The sequence below is a fragment of the Pelophylax lessonae genome (assembly GCF_965119305.1).
Source record: "Pelophylax lessonae genome assembly, chromosome: 10".
Taxonomy (NCBI): domain Eukaryota; kingdom Metazoa; phylum Chordata; class Amphibia; order Anura; family Ranidae; genus Pelophylax; species Pelophylax lessonae.
The window spans coordinates 33618871-33637643 of NC_138777.1; the positions used below are offsets into that span (position 1 = coordinate 33618871).

At 52.2% G+C, this 18773-nt stretch overlaps 1 protein-coding gene across 1 annotated transcript in view; it reads left to right on the forward strand.

The window, feature by feature from the left end:
* The window catches only part of LOC309565586 (embryonic protein UVS.2-like), a gene marked incomplete at both ends in the record, with an annotated part of 190164 nt that overhangs the window by 161188 nt on the left and 10203 nt on the right, over window positions 1–18773 (forward strand). Inside the window, one exon of the mRNA XM_082270539.1 lies at window positions 11561–11621. Within this exon, the coding sequence (XP_082126665.1) occupies window positions 11561–11621 (61 nt within the window). The remainder of the gene's footprint in view (window positions 1–11560; window positions 11622–18773) is intronic.

Sequence of the window (18773 nt, forward strand, 5' to 3'; positions counted from 1 at the left end):
AAGTTTCAGGCCTTCTTCATATAACCTCTTTAGGACCTTTTCCAACCTCTCTTCATGCTCTTCTAGGGTTCTGCCGAACACAATAATATCATCCAAGTATACCAGTACCTCTATCAGGTTCATATCTCCAACAGTTCTCTCCATCAGTCTTTGGAAGGTGGCTGGGGCTCCTGACAACCCTTGAGGCATGCGGTTAAACTCAAAGAACCCCACGGGGGTGATGAAGGCTGTCTTCTCCCTATCCTCAGGGTTCATGGGGATCTGGTAGTATCCGCTCTTCAAGTCCATCACACTGAACCACTTGGCCCCTGACAAACTTTGTAAAGCGTCTTCAATCCGGGGGGTGGTATACTGGTCTGGAATAGTCCTTCTGTTCAGTGTTCGGTAGTCGATACAGAGCCTCAGGGACCCAGTTTTCTTCCGGACTACCACTATTGGAGAAGCGTACGGGCTCCTGGATTCTCGAATAATCCCTGTTCTCTTGAGTTCCCCCAACTGCTCCCGTAGATCTTCTAAGTCACCCAAGGGAACCCGTCGGACTCTCTCCCGAAAGGGTTTATCTTCATGTAGGCGGATATTATGGGTGGCACTCTTTGCACACCCCACATCGAATTCATCTCTAGAGAATATTTCTTTCCATCGAATCAGTTGGGCCCTGGCTCTCTTCTTCCATTCCGGTGGGAGGGCCGTATTTCCAGAGCAGAGCTCCTCTATGGTGATTTCGCCCCCGTCTTCCCTCTTCAAATCTGATGGGGCAACTGGGGTGGCCGGGTTCACCTGGCCCAACAGCACCCTGGCCGGCACCTTCACCGGAGTAGTAGCAGTATTTCTGACACTCACCAAAACCTTCCCATGACTTTTCTGTAATGCCTTCAATGGGATCACTTCGGGGATCACTTCTATCCCTTTCTGTGCCTCCGATGGGCCTGATTCAAGAACCATGAAAGGGCCTGGCTGCTTCCAAGTGAGCTTGACAGAAGCCCTCAAGCAGGTCACCTCTCCCGGCTGCAACACCTTCTCTGTTTTATCCAGCTTCCAGATCTTTCCAACTCCTTCGGCAGGGGCCTTCTGTTCCAGACCTAGACGTTGATAGGCCTGCCTTAACATGGGATGAACTTTCAGAGTTGGGGCATCCTGTCCCTGGACTAGTTGTGTCAGCAATCGCCTGACTAGGTCAGTGTTGGTCCCTATAATGAGGGAACTCTTATTGGCCCCTGGTGGGCGAGGGCATACCACTGCTAAAGTATCGAAGGTTTCAGCTTTGCCGGCCAAGGAGGGGTCAAAAGTTAATTTGATTGGCAAATACCCGTCATAGGGAAAACTTTGTGTTCCAATACCCCATATCTCCAGGTCTTCCAGCCTCTGCAGGGGCAGATGTTTGAGGTGTCTATCGTAGAAATCCCTATACAGGAGAGTCACCTGGGCTCCTGTGTCCAGTAAAGCCTTTGTATAAATTCCTTCCACTTGGATTGAGACTACAGGGGAAGGCCCCACTAGCTTGACAGGAAATTCTTTTGGAGTAGCCCTTCTGCCGGGCTCAGCTACCTGCACCCGTACTCCTTTCCTTTTTGAGTTTCTACCGGGCCTCATCTCCTCCTGGGCCTGGTGTGCATTGATTTCCCGCCTCTTATCGGCCCAAGTCGTGGAATGAGAGGCATTTAAAGAGGGCCTTACTCCCTGACTGTGGCTCTTAAATTTAAGGGATCTCTTGGAGTCCATTAAAACTGTTGGGCGCCCGGTTGACTCCTTCACCGGAGCCCTCTGAAGTTTTCCGCCGGCTTGCGGTGTTTGAAGGCAGCCTCCTCTGGACTGGGACATACTCCTCTGACATGCCCTACCCCTCCACAATTGAAACAGGTTATCGGCCTCCTAGGTTTCTGTTCTGGTTCAACACTGGAACTAGGGTGTTTAGCAGGCTTCTCTTCTGTGTTTCTATTAGATAGAGCAGATGCCTGACTGTTCAGGATGGATACCATTTCTATTAGCTGTGACACCTGAGTCTTTAAGAGCTCAACTTGTGAGTCGCCTTCTTCCGCACTTATCACTCTAACTCGGGCGGTTGTTTCCCGTTCTTGGCTCTTCCTTTTGTTATCCAACATGACCTCTTCTTCCCGGACCATCCTGATCAGATCAGGGTACTCCAGGATGCCACCGTCCTGGCGAGTTCGCAACAGTATAGCAATAGGGTCTAGAGGTTGAGCTCCCCTCAGCACCTGTTGTGCTCGAGTCTCATCCACCTTCCGGGGATCCAACCCTTTTTTTAACAGAATCTGATGTATGATCCTATCCAGACGCCCGATGAATTCAGACAGTTTTTCTCCTTCCTTCTGGTAACAGTGCTCCAGTTGGTAAAGAAGTTCAGTAACCTTTTCTGTCCGGCCAAACACATCTTGTAGAATATCCAGATAGTCTTGTGCAGTACAATCCTTCTTGCTTAGCTTGAGGTTGCGTACGGCCTCCAATGCAGGCCCCTTCAAACTCTCTGTGATTCGCTGCTTCTTATGCTGTTCTGGTATCTCCCACTCCTCCAAGGCCTGAGTAGCGTTATCTAGCCACTCCTCGAATCCATCTTCCACTGAGGGTACAGGTTGCTTCCCAGAAAAAGTCCTGAGCTTCCTGTATCCAGCCATCAGATAGTTTGGAGGATCCTTGTTACATTTGGCTACTATTTCCCCCAGGACAGCGCATAGTTCTGAGCTAAGGGTAGTCAAAGGTGGTGCACTGAATCCCTCCTTTTTGGCACTTTCTTCTGTGCTCAGTCCCCCTGTAGTAGTGGGTATAGGGTCTTCCTCTTCACCTTCTGGGTGTATCAGGAATAACTCTACTTGATCTATAGTTTTTATGCTGGTGCCCTTGAAGTGATCTGGGACCCCCTTCTTCCATTCACACAATGCGTAGGTGTGTTGATTGGTGGTATCTGTCCTCATGTCCATCACCCAAAGTTTCCTGTCCTTGGAATATGTTCTCAGAACTGAGAGTAGTTGTTCCTCTGTCCAGTTCTCTCCCTTGATTCCAATCACCAGACCATGGCCGATAAGGACATTTTCTTCTCTGCACCACCGGGCTGCAGCGGCAGGGTCCATTTCTGTGCGATCAGCGATTTTGTCACTGAGAGGGAACTGTTGCAGGACCGTAGATATCCCGGACGAGCCCCCACGTGTAGCACCACCCCCGCAGGAGCTGCTGATTAGATTATTGGGTCTACGTCCTGCCTTCCAACCCCTGAAATTGGCTCGAACCCTCCCTAGGCACAACTGACACGAAATGGGACTATAATACCAAATGGCTACAGGAGAACACAGTTCAGGATATATCACCCCAATAAGTAATAATAACTTGTTACCTTTCTCCAGCCGCAGTCCCTCTGGGTGACACAAGGTGCAACACACAGACTTTTGCTTAACCAAAGTAGCTTTACTGAGAGTTAAAGTACAAGTTGACTTCAAAAGACATCACAAGAGTCAACTAAGAAAGATAAAGTTATTGACACAATAATAAACAATATAATTAAGATAGCTATTTTTGTATACTTATGCAACTAAAAGATAACTCATAGGCTTTCTTTTACCCAATTCAGGCTATGCTTTACACACATCTAGTCTCTTGTATCAGGTAGGCAGAACCTATTTGAATCCCATACACAGTTCCTTCCTTTTGGTTTGGAATCTTCGCTAGCAATCGTTGGTGCACAAGCTATTTGTAATCCAAAAGTAAGGATATATAGTCAAAAGGGGTGAGAAAAAAAAGTTACAATCACCCGCAATGTTACTGCGTAATTGGGCGTATTAATCTTCTTAGTGGTGCATATATAGGCCCCTGACACCTTATGTACTTGTGTTTAAATGCTTAGTCTCCTGGAAGGTGCACTCGGCCGCTGAGTGTACTGCGTACTATCTGAAGTGTAGTTAGCACCGGCTAAAGTTACTTTCTTCCAAGCGAGAAACAGATTTGGGCATGTGCCCTGCTCACCAAACGGCCTCTTTCTTCCCGAGCTCTCCACCTCCGATTTCTGTCACCAGCCGCGCTTGTGGTTAGATGTGGGCAACACCAGTCTCTGCAGAGCATCAATGGGTTCTCTGGGAAGGCTCCTTTACTGAAGATGAAATGCTTCCACTCCGTCACTTCAGGCCCAGGCTTCAGGCCTAGTCCGCAGCATCAGCCCACAGCACTTGCTTCCTTCTAGCTGTTGTGTCAGGAGACAAGAGAGAGAGCCTGGCTCCTCCCTTCCTTTATAAAGCTTCCCCCAAAAGGCTGTGCGGTGAAGCAATGCACCCTGGTGTTCCAACTGAATTGTGGGTATCGTAGTATCTGATGAACATCACCAAGCTGCAGTGTGGCAGTTTGGCCACTAGAAACTTCTGATGAAAACCACCAAGCTGCAGTGTGGCAGTTTGGCCACTAGATGGAGCCGAGTTCCTTCAAAATGTTATACAGTCTATACTACAAGAGTCTCTTGTAGTATATAGTGTTCCATGTAATATGTATATAGTTAGTAAGGTATATACTCCAGGTAGTTGTCTCTTGTCTTGTAGTATATATTGGTCCCTGTAATATGTATATAGTAAGATATATCCTCCAGGTATTAGTTGTACTCTCTTGTAGTATATAGTGTTCCCTGTAATGTGTATATAGACTATATACATATTACAGGGACCAATATATACTACAAGAGAGTACAACTGCCTGGAGTATATACCTTACTATATACATATTACAGGGAACACTATATACTACAAGAGACTCTTGTAGTATATAGGATTCCCTGTAATATGTATATAGTAAGGTATATACTCCAGGTAGGTGTCTCTTGTCTTGTAGTATATATTGGTCCCTGTAATATGTATATAGTAAGGTATATACTCCAGGTAGTAGTTGTACTCTCCTGTAGTATATAGTGTTCCCTGTAATGTGTATATAGTCTATATACACATTACAGGGAACACTATATACTACAAGAGAGTAAAACTAATACCTGGAGTATATACCTTACTATATACATATAGGCCAGGGACCAATATATAGTAGGTAGTATATCCTCCAGCCAGGACAGCCAGGTAGTAGTTGTCTGACTGTCTCTTGTGTCACTGTCCCATTGATTAGATCCCATCATCATACATTCATTATCACATCATGCCATGAGAATTGAGAATGAGTTAAAAAAAACTGGCAGGCTGTGGCAGTCTGGCAGACTTACCTTACCTTACACGGCTGCACATGGCATGGGAGGAGGTGGGAGGAGGCGGAGGCGGAGCCAGTCTTCTTCTAGGGGTCGACTCGAGAAGGACGGAGCCGGAGGAGAGGAGTGAGGAGGAGAGCCGACGAGGAGGAGGATCCTCCTCCGAGTCCTCCGCTGCGGCGGCGGCGCTGTGCATCCTGGGTCTGCTCTGCTGCTCACGTCACTGGTTGCTAGATGCCAATCGGGCTGGCCTTTGTAACCAGTGTGTGCAGTGCAGACTCGAGCCACCCACGGCCGCCGCCGGACTCCGGACCAGAGGGGAGAAAGCAACAAGGGGGGGGGGGCCCGGACGCCCGGGGGACAACGGAACGGGGGGCCCTAGACCACCAGGGAGTGGGACATGCCACCAATCCATCGATCCATGTGGGGCCCCTTGGCAAGTGGGGCCTCCGGGCAACCGCCGGGTATGCCCAGTGGAAAAGACGGCCCTGGCCAACAAAAGTACAGGGAAAGTCTAGAGCACATTTCAACCAACACAACAGCACTGGACAAAAGACGGCCGATCGGTCGGCCAACAATCGGTGCGTGTGTACGAGGCTTTATTTGCTACAGGGTGATTACCAGAAAAAACAGTTTATGTGTTTCAGCCATGTGGTCCTAATCATAGCATGGCTAATACTTTTTATATATTTATAATACTTTTTATATATTTATATTTTTTAATGTGGTATGCAAAAAAATAACTTTAGCTTCATGTTTTTCCCAGCCAGTCTTCCATGTCTCTCATCCCATGATAATGTGTCTCTTGGGTCATGTCTCGGGATCACAGTGTCACCTTTATTTAAGTCACTGTCCATTGACATTATAAAGATTGGGGGGCGGCCGCAATTAGTCACCACATAGTTAGAGGCAGGGTTTGAGGGGGGTACACTTCTTTAACCACTTGCCGACCATCCGCCGTAGTTATACTGCGGTAGATCGGCTCTGTTACACGACATGATGTACGTCGCTTCATGTAGCAGTTAGTGTGGGCCACCGGAGGTGCGCGCACGCGCCGATTGGCTAGAGGGCGAGACAATCAGCAGGTCCGGCGGCTGCGATATCCGCCGGGCACCCGCGATCACTCCCCACGGAGATGGAATGGCGGTCTGCCGACGTAAACACAGCCAACCGCTGTTCTGTCAGTGATGAACACAGGGATCCTGTGTTCCTCCTATTTAGAAACACAGGTCTCTGTGTTCATCCAGTAAGCCCATCCCTCACACAGTTAGAAAGCACCCCATAGGCACACATTTTACCCTTTGATCGCCCCTGGTGTTAACCCCTTCCCTGCCAGTGTCATTGATAAAGTAACAGTGCATATTTTTAGCACTGATTACTGTAGTAATGTTACTGGTCCCCTCAAAAGGGTAAAAAATGTCAGTTCGATCTGTTCGACGCAATGTCGCAGTCCTACTAAAAATCGCTAATTGTTGCCATTACTAGTAAAAAAAAATAACATAAAATAAGTTAAAATTACATCAATCTTTACCCTAGTTTGTAGACACGATAACTTTTGCGCAAACCAATCAATATACACTTATTGGGATTTTTTTTTTTACCAAAAATATGTAGCAGAAGACAAATTGGCCTAAACTGATGGAAACATTTGATTTTTTTTTTTTTTTTTTATTATTGGGAATGTTTTATAGCAGAAAGTAAAAAATATAGTTTTTTTTTTCAGAATTGTCACCCTTTTTTTTGTTTATAGCGCAAAAACTAAAAATCGCAGCGGTGATCAAATACCACCAAAAGAAAGCTCTGTTTGTGGGGGAAAAAAAAGACATCAATTTTATTTGGGTACAGCGTCGCACGACCACGCAATTGTCGATTAAAATAGCAATTGTCAATTAAAACTAACGCAGTGCCGTATTGCAAGAAATGGCCTGGTCATTAAGGGGGTAAAACCTTCTGGTCCTTAAATGGTTAAAGTGGGCAGAAGTACATGCAGGACCCTCCAGTAGAGTGCCTCCGTACATCTGGTGTCCCCATCAGAGTGCCTCCGTACATCTGGTGTCCCCATCAGAGTGCCTCCGTACATCTGGTGTCCCCATCAGAGTGCCTCCGTACATCTGGTGTCCCCATCAGAGTGCCTCCGTACATCTGGTGTCCCCATCAGAGTGCCTCCGTACATCTGGTGTCCCCATCAGAGTGCCTCCGTACATCTGGTGTCCCCATCAGAGTGCCTCCTTACATCAGGTGTCCCTCCACACATCAGACTTGCCCCCCATGTACTCACAGATAGCACACTCTGCAAAGAAGGCAGCTCCTCCTTCCTCTCCCCAGTCATGTGATAAGTCACATGACAAGGAGAGAGAGGAAGAAAGACAGTTTGCCTTCATTTCTTAGCAGTTTCTCGCTGAGACTGAGGTGAGCTCTCAGTCTCAGGGCTGGCTTTCTATCGCCCCCTGCAGGCTGGAGGGAGGAGAACGCCTAATCCTCTCTCCAACTATTTTAGGGAGCCACAGTCTGGTCTGAATAATGTGTCTGGTTTTCATGCAAAGCTGCCTGATTCAAAACCCGGACTGTCCTGGTGAATCCGGGACAGGTGGCAAGCTTAACCTGAGGACTGTAGTTGGAGCTAACTGTGTTTTCGAGACAGGGACTGAAATGTTGGAAAGCAGGCTTTACACACACTGTAAAGGACAAGGATTTTCATGCCCATTTTTCTAGAAGTTTATTTAGACCCAATGTTTCAACAAAGATTTGTAAGTTTATAATATAGGCTTGGTTTATTCTACCATGAACCCCATTCCCAAAGTCAACATTGCTAGGATTTCACCCATCTGTACTGTACGCTATCTCCTCCTTCAGTTCTGTAGATAAAGAGCATAGTCTGTGACAATATGGTGGTTGGGTGGTGGAAAAATGGTAGATTCTCTCTGAAGCTTTTATTTGCAAGTATTTTATTCCTGAACAAAAACTTTTATTTTCTCTTAAAAAAAAAAAAAAAAAAAATTTAACACAATTATAACTGTATACTGTAAGCTGATCCACGTGTTTTGAGATGGCTTTAATTGTTTTTGTCTGTTTTATAGTTTTATAGACCATTGTTTAATCAGTAGAAGACCTTGGAGACAAACCTTTTATTATTTTTTAATCACAATGTTCATTTTTTTTCTATTTATTTCATTAGATTTATTGCAATAAAATTGGTAATATGATGTTGCTTTACATGCTTGTTTTTGCTGCGGCACCAAAGGTTTAACATATATAAACTATAAATATATATATATATATATATATATATATATATATATATATATATATATATATATATATATAATAATGGGAAAAAAATATGGAATTTAAATATGTAGCACCCTCCTAGGTAGGTGCTAGGTAGGTAAAGCCTAGTGTCTCCATCTGCTTATCAGGGGAGCCTGATTGTTAGTTAGGCCTGTTGCATGTGTCCATGTGTGATTCATCTAGCCTGAGGGAGTGTCCCCACTGCATCCAATAGGGGAGCATGTTGGACAGTGGAGGAAACCCAGCCAGTGACACACAGACTTTGGTAACTATCTCAGTGGGTTGAAACTGGGAATAGTGCAACTGTGTTGACACCATAAAACATACAGACTTTAAAGGCACATGAGTGGATAGGCAGAAAATGGTTTAAAACATAAACATTTTATTAATGTATTTAAAAAGACAGGAACTGTACATACATGTAATAACACATTAAAAACAACCTATAGGGGAACAAAGCCTCCATATAGATTCATAGTGGATATAAAGACATAGTGCAATATATGATGGTTTAGGAGAGGTAAATGCGTTACTAGTCTGGAATGGTCAACGCGTTTCGCATTACGCTTCTTCAGGACCACAGACGGTTGTACACTCTCTTAACAAAACAAACATAATAGAGAAAATATTAACAACATATCAACAATACAAAAAATGATCCAATTACATTTGTATATCTTTCAATATCACAATACATAGTAAATACTGGCAAGTGAACCAACCTCCTAAGGTGCACAGATATTGTGTCAGCCACACCGATATAGCGGCCAATGGGGGGAGGGGAACCACCTATATTGTAGATCCTACACTATTCCCAGTTTCTTCGCAAACTTAGGATTATGGCACACCAGGGTTAGCTCATTCCCTTTGTCTCATATCTCAGTGGGTTGGCACAGACAGTGGTGCCTCCTGGGATACAATATAAAAGCCAGGGGCACATGTGGCAGGGTGTCTTTGGGCAGGAAGCCAAGTCCCAGAAGGAGGGTGACGGCTGTCTCTCCTCCTGTTTGCTGTGGATGGTGGTCACAGGTGGTTGGCCTTGTGGACAGGGAGTGTGTTGCTGAATCCAGAGGTCCAGGAAAGCTGACTGGTGGAGTAGACGGCAGAACAACTCTGAAAAAACAGTGTCCGTGAGTACAGGGAAGTCTGCCAAGGGGTCTGACCAGGAAGGGAACCACTCCAGTGGATAGTCAGTGGACGGGTGTCAGCACCCACAGGCAGCCCCCCCCCGCCTCAGCGTCCCCCAACCCCCCCCCCCCCCCCCCGCCTCAGCGTCCCTCCCCATCCCAAGGATGCATTCTCCTTACTCTCTGCTCCTCCTGTGTCCTTCCTTTCAAAAGTCCCGCCTCTGGCCGGCGGCCCGCTTCCCTGTGATGTCACTACTACTACGATGTGCATGAATGAACTAACACACCCGGCAGGCGGGCGAGCGGCCGCTAATAGCTGTAACTAAGTGAGCGCTTCACTTCCCTGTCAGCGGAGATACCCGCCTAATAGGGAAGTGAAGCGCTCACTTAGTTACAGCTATTAGCGACCGCTCGCCCGCCCACCCGGTGTGTTCGTTCATTCATGCACATCGTAGTAGTAGTGACAGGGAGGCGGGCCGCCAGCCAGACATTTTGCCATAAACCATCTCTGAGCTCAGGTGACTCTAAACCAATGTGTAGGATAATGGATATATATAGTAGAAAAGTAAAAGAGTACCTTGAAGATCGACGCCAGTGTGTCCAAAAGTTGTTATTGGCTAAGCATCTTCAGCAGTAGTGACAGGGAGGCGGGCCGCCGGCCAGAGGCAGGTCTTTTGAAACCTGCGCTGTGCCGGCATCGGCATCTTTAACCCATTTTTGGCCGAAATGGAATAAGCCCATTTTCGGCCGAAAATTTCGGTTGCCGAAATTTCGGTGCACCACTAGGTCCAGTATGCAATGAGGCCTTACTATGTAAAAGGTTTAGAAGCTAAATGAAGGCAACTTTCTATGAAGGTGCAACCCAGCGCATGTGTTTAGGGCAGCCCAATCATTTCAATGGGCTGCCCTGTGCGGCAATCACACAAAAATGTGGGCAATTTTTTATTTTTTTTTTATTGCATGGCAAGAAGCTACCATGCTTGTGGTGTGAGTTTGCACACTTGTATTGGAACTCTGTAAGGCTGTGTGTCCACGCTGTTCCCGGGGCGGTGATGCACCCACATTGCGGGTTACATCAGGGCAGCCCTTTGTTTTCAATGGGCAACCAACACACCCCATTGTGCAAGCAAAACTGCACATTACCTATTTTTGGGATCACAGCATACGGTGGCCCCCATTCACATTTGCGCGTAGCCAGGTGATTTATTATTTTTTTTTTTTAGCTTGACTTGCAGTACATGAGCTCAATCATACATTTTTGTCCCTATAGACTTTTATATAAGTGTCACCCCAGTGCACTGTCACATATAACATACATTACTACAACACCGTGCAATAGCGTCACCCAGACCTGTGTGTAAGACCCAGGGCACACTTGAGAGTATTGGAATCGTGGTTCTACCCACGATTCCAGAATCACAGCGAGACACGCTTGCGGTGGCATTCTTTTTTTGTCTCAAGACCCCAAACGTGCCAGGCTCAGTGCCAAAAATTGGTCCATGAACTTCTTTGGCGCATTCTTGGAGCCGAAGGAGGCCCATTGGAAATTAATGATGCCACTCCAAAAACGTGCAACAAAAAATGCAACATGGTATCACACCGAAGTATTGAAGCCTGTGTGTCTGCTTTACCTTGGCACAACCTACAAGTCTCTGGGGCAGATGGGACTTGTAGTCTTTCCAGTCACAGAGTCTATTGAATGGATGGTAGTGGCTGTGTAGGTGGAGCCATGAGTAACCATACAGAATTTAAATAACAAAACATCAGCACAGGAAGGAACACCCTGCAATTTCAGGTGCATGGGGGGGCGGGGTTGTTTGGATAATTTGACCACATTTCATGTTACACACCAAATATGGGTAGAATATGAAACCTGGTATGGAAGGTAGACTGTTCCTTGAATCCTCGTTAGTTTTTTATGTTTTTATATTTTGCCTGCATACCTGCCTTAAATGTCGAATTTTTCCAGGTATAAAGATTGCCAAAGAGCAAGGAGCTCGATATCGGCTCGGGCCAGAACTGGAAATATGGTAAGATGTCTGTTTACTGAGAGGTCATGCCAAACCTGCGTCATCTGTTTTGTTGGGCCAATCCTTCACCTGTATGCCTAACACCCCCCCCCCCCCCACTCCCATATGTAACCCTGCTCCTCAGCACAAAGCTGGCTATAGGTCAAAGTCTCACTCAGGAAGTAAAATTACAGCTTTTTCGTCAACTTTTTTTTTAACCACTTAAGCCCCGGAGGATTTGGCTGCTAAAGGACCAGGGGTTTTTTTGCGATTTTTTACTGCGTGACTTTAACGGACAATTGCGCAGTCGTGCGACGCTGTACCTAAACGAATTTGACGTCCTTTTTTTCCCACAAACAGAGCTTTCTTTTGGTGGTATTTGATCACCTGTGCGATTTTTTGATCACGCGCTATAAACAAAAAAAGAGCGTAAATTTTGCAAAAATAACAATATTTTTCATATTTTTTTATATGAAATTCCCCAAAAAAAAAAGTAAAAATCAAAATTTTTTAACATTTTTCGGCCAATTTGTTTTATGCTACCTATGTTTGGTAAAAAAAATCGCAAAAAGCGTATTTTGATTGGTTTGCGCAAAAGTTATCGCGTTTACTAACAAAGGGAAAGATTTTTGTCATTTTTGGTGTTTTTTTTTTTAACGCGTAATGGCGGCGATCTGCGATTTTTTTTTCGGTACTGCGACATTGCGGCGGACAGATCGGACCCTTGACTGACATTTTTGACACTTTTGGGGTTACCAGTGACATTACTGCAGTAATCAGTGCTATACATATGCACTGTTACTGCAAAAATGACACTGGCAGGGAAGGGGTTAACTTTATTGGACAGGGAGGGGTTAAGTGTGTCCTAGGGGCGTGCTTCTAACTGTGTAGGGACATTCCTATTGGTGTAAAAGCAAAGATCCACCGTTCTACATAGTAGAACGGACAGATCTTCACTTTTACACAGGGAGAACTGACAGGCAGCTTGTTTACACAAGCTGCTCTGTCTTTCTCCCTTCACAGGAGCGATCGCAGTGTGACTGGCGGACATCGAGTCCGCCGGTCACACGCACTGACTTGCCTGTGAACGAGCCGCGGCGGGCGCGCGCCCGCCCGCGATAGGCTCGCAAGTCAGTGACAGGCGAGTGACGTACCGATACGTCACTCTGCCTGGCCGGGGCTGACCGCCGCAGTATATAGTCGTGCGGCGGTCGGCAACCGGTTAAAGATACATTTTTTTTATTCTACCAAACCCAAACATTCCAATAAAAAAGACAGGCACTGCTTTCCTGCTTCTGCCTGTGCATAACTGATAAGTGAGGGGTCGGGCTCTACCGGTATCGAGTGAGGGGTCGGGCTCTACCGCCTCTGCCGGTACCGAGTGAGGGGTCGGGGCTCTACCGCCTCTGCCGATACCGAGTGAGAGGTCGGGGCTCTACCGCCTCTGCCGGTACCGAGTGAGGAGTCGGGGCTCTACCGCCTCTGCCGGTACTGAGTGAGGGGTCGGGGCTCTACCGCCTCTGCCGGTACCGAGTGAGGGGTCGGGCTCTACCGCCTCTGCCTGTACCGAGTGAGGGGGTCGGGGCTCTACCGCCTCTGCCGGTACCGAGTGAGGGGGTCGGGGCTCTACCGCCTCTGCCGGTACCGAGTGAGGGGGGTCGGGCTCTACCGCGTCTGCCGGTACCGAGTGAGGGGGTCGGGCTCTACCGCGTCTGCCGGTACCGAGTAAGGGGGTCGGGCTCTGTCGGTACCGAGTGAGGGGGTCGGGCTCTGCCAGTACCGAGTGAGGGGTCGGGCTCTACCGCCTCTGCCGGTACCGAGTGAGGGGTCGGGCTCTACCGCCTCTGCCGGTACCTAGTGAGGGGTCGGGCTCTACCGCCTCTGCCGGTACCGAGTGAGGGGGTCGGGCTCTACCGCCTCTGCCGGTACCGAGTGAGGGGGTTAGGCTCTACCGCCTCTGCCGTTACCGAGTGAGGGGTCGGGCTCCACCGCCTCTGCCGGTACCGAGTGAGGGGTCGGGCTCCACCGCCTCTGCCGGTACCGAGTGAGGGGTTGGGCTCTACCGCCTCTGCCGGTACCGAGTGAGGGGTCGGGGCTCCACCGCCTCTGCCGGTACCGCGTGAGGGGTCGGGGCTCCACCGCCTCTGCCGGTACCGCGTGACGGGTCGGGGCTCCACCGCCTCTGCCGGTACCGAGTGAGGGGGTCGGGGCTCTACCGCCTCTGCCGGTACCGAGTGAGGGGGGTCGGGCTCTACCGGTACCGAGTGAGGGGTCGGGCTCTACCGCCTCTGCCGGTACCGAGTGAGGGGTCGGGCTCCACCGCCTCTGCCGGTACCGAGTGAGGGGTCGGGCTCCACCGCCTCTGCCGGTACCGAGTGAGGGGTCGGGCTCTACCGCCTCTGCCGGTACCGTGTGAGGGGTCGGGCTCTACCGCCTCTGCCGGTACCGAGTGAGGAGGTCGGGCTCTACCGCCTCTGCCGGTACAGAGTGAGGGGGTCGGGGCTCTACCGCCTCTGCCGGTACCGAGTGAGGGGGGGGTCGGGCTCTACCGCCTCTGCCGGTACCGAGTGAGGGGGGTCGGGCTCTACCGCCTCTGCCGGTACCGAGTGAGGGGGTCGGGGCTCTGCCGGTACAGAGTGAGGGGGGGTCGGGCTCTACCGCCTCTGCCGGTACCGAGTGAGGGGGGGTCGGGCTCTACCGCGTCTGCCGGTACCGAGTGAGGGGGGGGGGCTCTGTCGGTACCGTGTGAGGGGGTCGGGCTCTGCCAGTACCGAGTAAGGGGTCGGGCTCTACCGCCTCTGCCGGTACCGAGTGAGGGGTCGGGGCTCCACCGCCTCTGCCAGTACCGAGTGAGGGGTCGGGGCTCCACCGCCTCTGCCGGTAGCGAGTGAGGGGTCGGGGCTCCACCGCCTCTGCCGGTACCGCGTGAGGGGTCGGGGCTCCACCGCCTCTGCCGGTACCGCGTGAGGGGTCGGGGCTCCACCGCCTCTGCCGGTACCGAGTGAGGGTGAGGGGCTTCACCGCCTCTGCCGGTACCGCCAGAGGGGTTGGGGCTCTACCGCCTCTGCCGGTACCAGTGAGGGGTCGGGGCTCTACCGCCTCTGCCGGTACCGAGTGAGGGGTCGGGCTCTACCGCCTCTGCCGGTACCGAGTGAGGGGTCGGGCTCTACCGCCTGTGCCTGTACCGAATGGGGGGTCGGGCTCTACCGCCTCTGCCAAAACCAAGTGAGGGGTCGGGCTCTACCGCCTCTGCCGCTACCGAGTGAGGGGTCGGGGCTCTACCGCCTCTGCCGATACCGAGTGAGGGGATCGGGGCTCTACCGCCTCTACCGGTACCGAGTGAGGGGATCGGGGCTCTACCGCCTCTACCGGTACCGAGTGAGGGGATCGGGGCTCTACCGCCTCTGCCGGTACCTAGTGAGGGGGTCGGGGCACTACCGCCTCTGTCGGTACCGAGTGAGGGGGTCGGGCTCTACCGCCTCTGCCGGTACAGAGTGAGGGGTCGGGCTCTAACGCGTCTGCCGGTACCGAGTGAGGGGGTCGGGCTCTGCCAGTACCGAGTGAGGGGTCAGGCTCTACCGCCTCTGCCGGTACTGAGTGAGGGTCGGGCTCTACCGCCTCTGTCGGTACCGAGTGAGGGGGTCGGGCTCTACCGCGTCTGCCGGGACCGAGTGAGGGGGTCGGGCTCTGTCGGTACCGTGTGAGGGGTTCGGGCTCTGCCAGTACCGAGTGAGGGGTCGGGCTCTACCGCCTCTGCCGGTACCGTGTGTGGGGTCGGGCTCTACCGCCTCTGCCGGTACCAAGTGAGGGGTCGGGCTCTACCGCCTCTGCCGGTACAGAGTGAGGGGTCGGGCTCTACCGCCTCTGAAAAAACCGAGTGAGGGGGGTCGGGCTCTACCGCCTCTGCCGGTACCAAGTGAGGGGGGTCGGGCTCTACTGCGTCTGCCGGGACCGAGTGAGGGGGTCGGGCTCTACCGCGTCTGCCGGTACCGAGTGAGGGGGTCGGGCTCTGCCTGTACCGAGTGAGGGGTCGGGCTCTACCGCCTCTGCCGGTACCGAGTGAGGAGTCGGGCTCTACCGCCTCTGCCGGTACCGAGTGAGGGGTCGGGGCTCTACCGCCTCTGCCGGTACCGAGTGAGGGGTCGGGGCTCCACCGCCTCTGCCGGTACCGAGTGAGGGGTCGGGGTTCCACCGCCTCTGCCGGTACCGAGTGAGGGGTCGGGGCTCCACCGCCTCTGCCGGTACCGAGTGAGGGGTCGGGGCTCCACCGCCTCTGCCGGTACCGCGTGAGGGGTCGGGGCTCTACCGCCTCTGCCGGTACCGCGTGAGGGGTCGGGGCTGTGCCGCCTCTGCCGGTACCGCGTGAGGGGTCGGGGCTCTACCGCCTCTGCCGGTACCGCGTGAGGGGTCGGGGCTCTACCGCCTCTGCCGGTACCGCGTGAGGGGGTCGGGGCTCTACCGCCTCTGCCGGTACCGAGTGAGGGGGTCGGGCTCTACCGCCTCTGCCGGTACCGAGTGAGGGGGTCGGGCTCTACCGCCTCTGCCGGTACCGAGTGAGGGGGTCGGGCTCTACCGCCTCTGCCGGTACCGAGTGAGGGGTCGGGCTCTACCGCCTCTGCCGGTACCGAGTGAGGGGTCGGGCTCTACCGCCTCTGCCGGTACCGAGTGAGGGGTCGGGGCTCTACCGCCTCTGCCGGTACCGAGTGAGGGGTCGGGGCTCCACCGCCTCTGCCGGTACCGCGTGAGGGGTCGGGGCTCTACCGCCTCTGCCGGTACCGCGTGAGGGGTCGGGGCTCTACCGCCTCTGCCGGTACCGCGTGAGGGGTCGGGGCTCTACCGCCTCTGCCGGTACCGCGTGAGGGGGTCGGGGCTCTACCGCCTCTGCCGGTACCGAGTGAGGGGGTCGGGCTCTACCGCCTCTGCCGGTACCGAGTGAGGGGTCGGGCTCTACCGCCTCTGCCGGTACCGAGTGAGGGGGTCGGGCTCTACCGCCTCTGCCGGTACCGAGTGAGGGGGTCGGGGCTCTATCGCTTCTGCCGGTACCGAGTGAGGGGGTCTGGCTCTGCCGGTACCGAGTGAGGGGGTCGGGCTCTACTGCCTCTGCCGGTACCGATTGAGAGGGTCGAGCTCTGCCGGTACCGAGTGAGGGGGTCGGGCTCTACCGCCTCTGCCGGTACCGAGTGAGGGGTCGGGCTCTACCGACTCTGCCGGTACTGAGTGAGGTAGGGCTGCACGATATTGGGAAAAAAAGTACATTGCGATATTCGTTTTTCAACGATATATATCGCGATATTTAACTGGGTGGAATGCAGAAGACACTGACAGTGGTGGTAGGAGGTAGAAGAATCCCCCGGAGTCCCGACTTCTCCCTGCCTAATGCTGTAGAGCAGCTGCTAAAAGTTCTATGCAAGGGGGGATTGCTGAACAAGGTGAGAGTGTTGCAGTCTGCTGTGGATCTGTGTCCCCCTGTGCAAGCCAAGATGGCGGTCGGCACAGCTTGCTGAGGGATATGAGTACACTGGGGTCCTTTTTGTGAAGATTAGGAGGTCTGTGTATGGCTTTGGGGGCACCCGGGGTATGGAGGCAAGTCCCGAATGAGTGCGGAGTAAGTAGGCCTTACCGGGAACCACGAGCGCGCGATCGCGCTCCGATCTAGGCAAGGCCGCGGCTTCTGTGCCTGTGTAGGCCTCAACTCTGCGCTCCTCAGAACGGAGTCTTTCCTCCACAATACCAGGCAGTATTGGTCTCTGGTTCCTCGATGGGTCTCCCCAAGTTGTTTTTTCTCTCTGAATAGGGAAGACTTAGGAGGATTGCTGAGGATTCTGTACGGCGGTATCGGAGCTCTCACAAGCCGCGTCCGTCCCGCACGTCTTCCGGCCATGCCCCTTGCCTAATGCTAAATATCGTGTGTTCGGCGATATGAATCGTTCACACCCGCAGAACGATAGTCGATATCATATCGACTATCGTTCAGCCCTAGAGTGAGGGGTGGGGCTCTCCCGCCTCTGCTGCTACAGAGTGAGGGGGTCGAGCTCTCCCGCCTCTGTCGGTACCCAGTGAGGCGTCGGGCTCTACCGCCTCTGCCGGTACCGAGTGAGGGGTCGGGGCTCTACCGCCTCTGCCGGTACCGAGTGAGGGGTCGGGGCTCTACCGCCTCTGCCGGTACCGAGTGAGGTGGTCGGGCTCTACCGCCTCTGCCGGTACTGAGTGAGGGGTCGGGCTCTACCGGTACTGAGTGAGGGGGTCGGGCTCTACCGCCTCTGCCGGTACCGAGTGAGGGGGTCGGGCTCTACCGCCTCTGCCGGTACCGAGTGAGGGGTCGGGGTTCTACCGCCTCTGCGGTACCGAGTGAGGGGTCGGGCTCTACCGCCTCTGCCGTTACCGAGTGAGGGGTCGGGCTCTACCGCCTCTGCCGGTACCGAGTGAGGTAGGGCTGCACGATTTTGGGAGAAAAAGTACATTGCGATATTCGTTTTTCAACGATATATATCGCAATATTTAACTGGGTGGAATGCAGAAGACACTGACAGTGGTGGTAGAAGAATCCCCCGGAATCCTGACTTCTCCCTGCCTAATGCTGTAGAGCGGCTGCTAAGAGTTCTATGCAAGGGGGGATTGCTGAACAAGGGGAGAGAGTTGCAGTCTGCTGTGGATCTGTGTCCCCCTGTGCAGCCAAGATGGTGGTCGGCACAGCTTGCTGAGGGATATGAGTACACTGGGGTCCTTTTTGTTAAGATTAGGAGGTCTGTGTATGGCTTTGGGGGCACCCGGGGGATGGAGTCAAGTCCCGAATGAGTGCGGAGTAAGTAGGCCTTACCGGGAACCACGAGCATGCGATCGCGCTCCGATCTAGGCAAGGCCGCAGGTTCTGTGCCTGTGAAGGGCCTCAACTCTGCGCTCCTCAGAACGGAGTCTTTCCTCCGCAATACCGGGCAGTATTGGTCTCTGGTGCCTCGATGGGTCTCCCCAAGCTGTTTTTTTCTCCCTGAATAGGGGAGATATTCAGGAGGATTGGTGAGGATTCTGTACAGCGGTATTGGAGCACTCACAAGCCGCGTCCGTCCCGCACGTCTACCGGCCATGCCCCTTGCCTAATGCTAAATATCGTGTCTTCGGCGATATGAATATCGCCCACGCCCGCAGAACGATAGTCGATATATCGACTATCGTTCA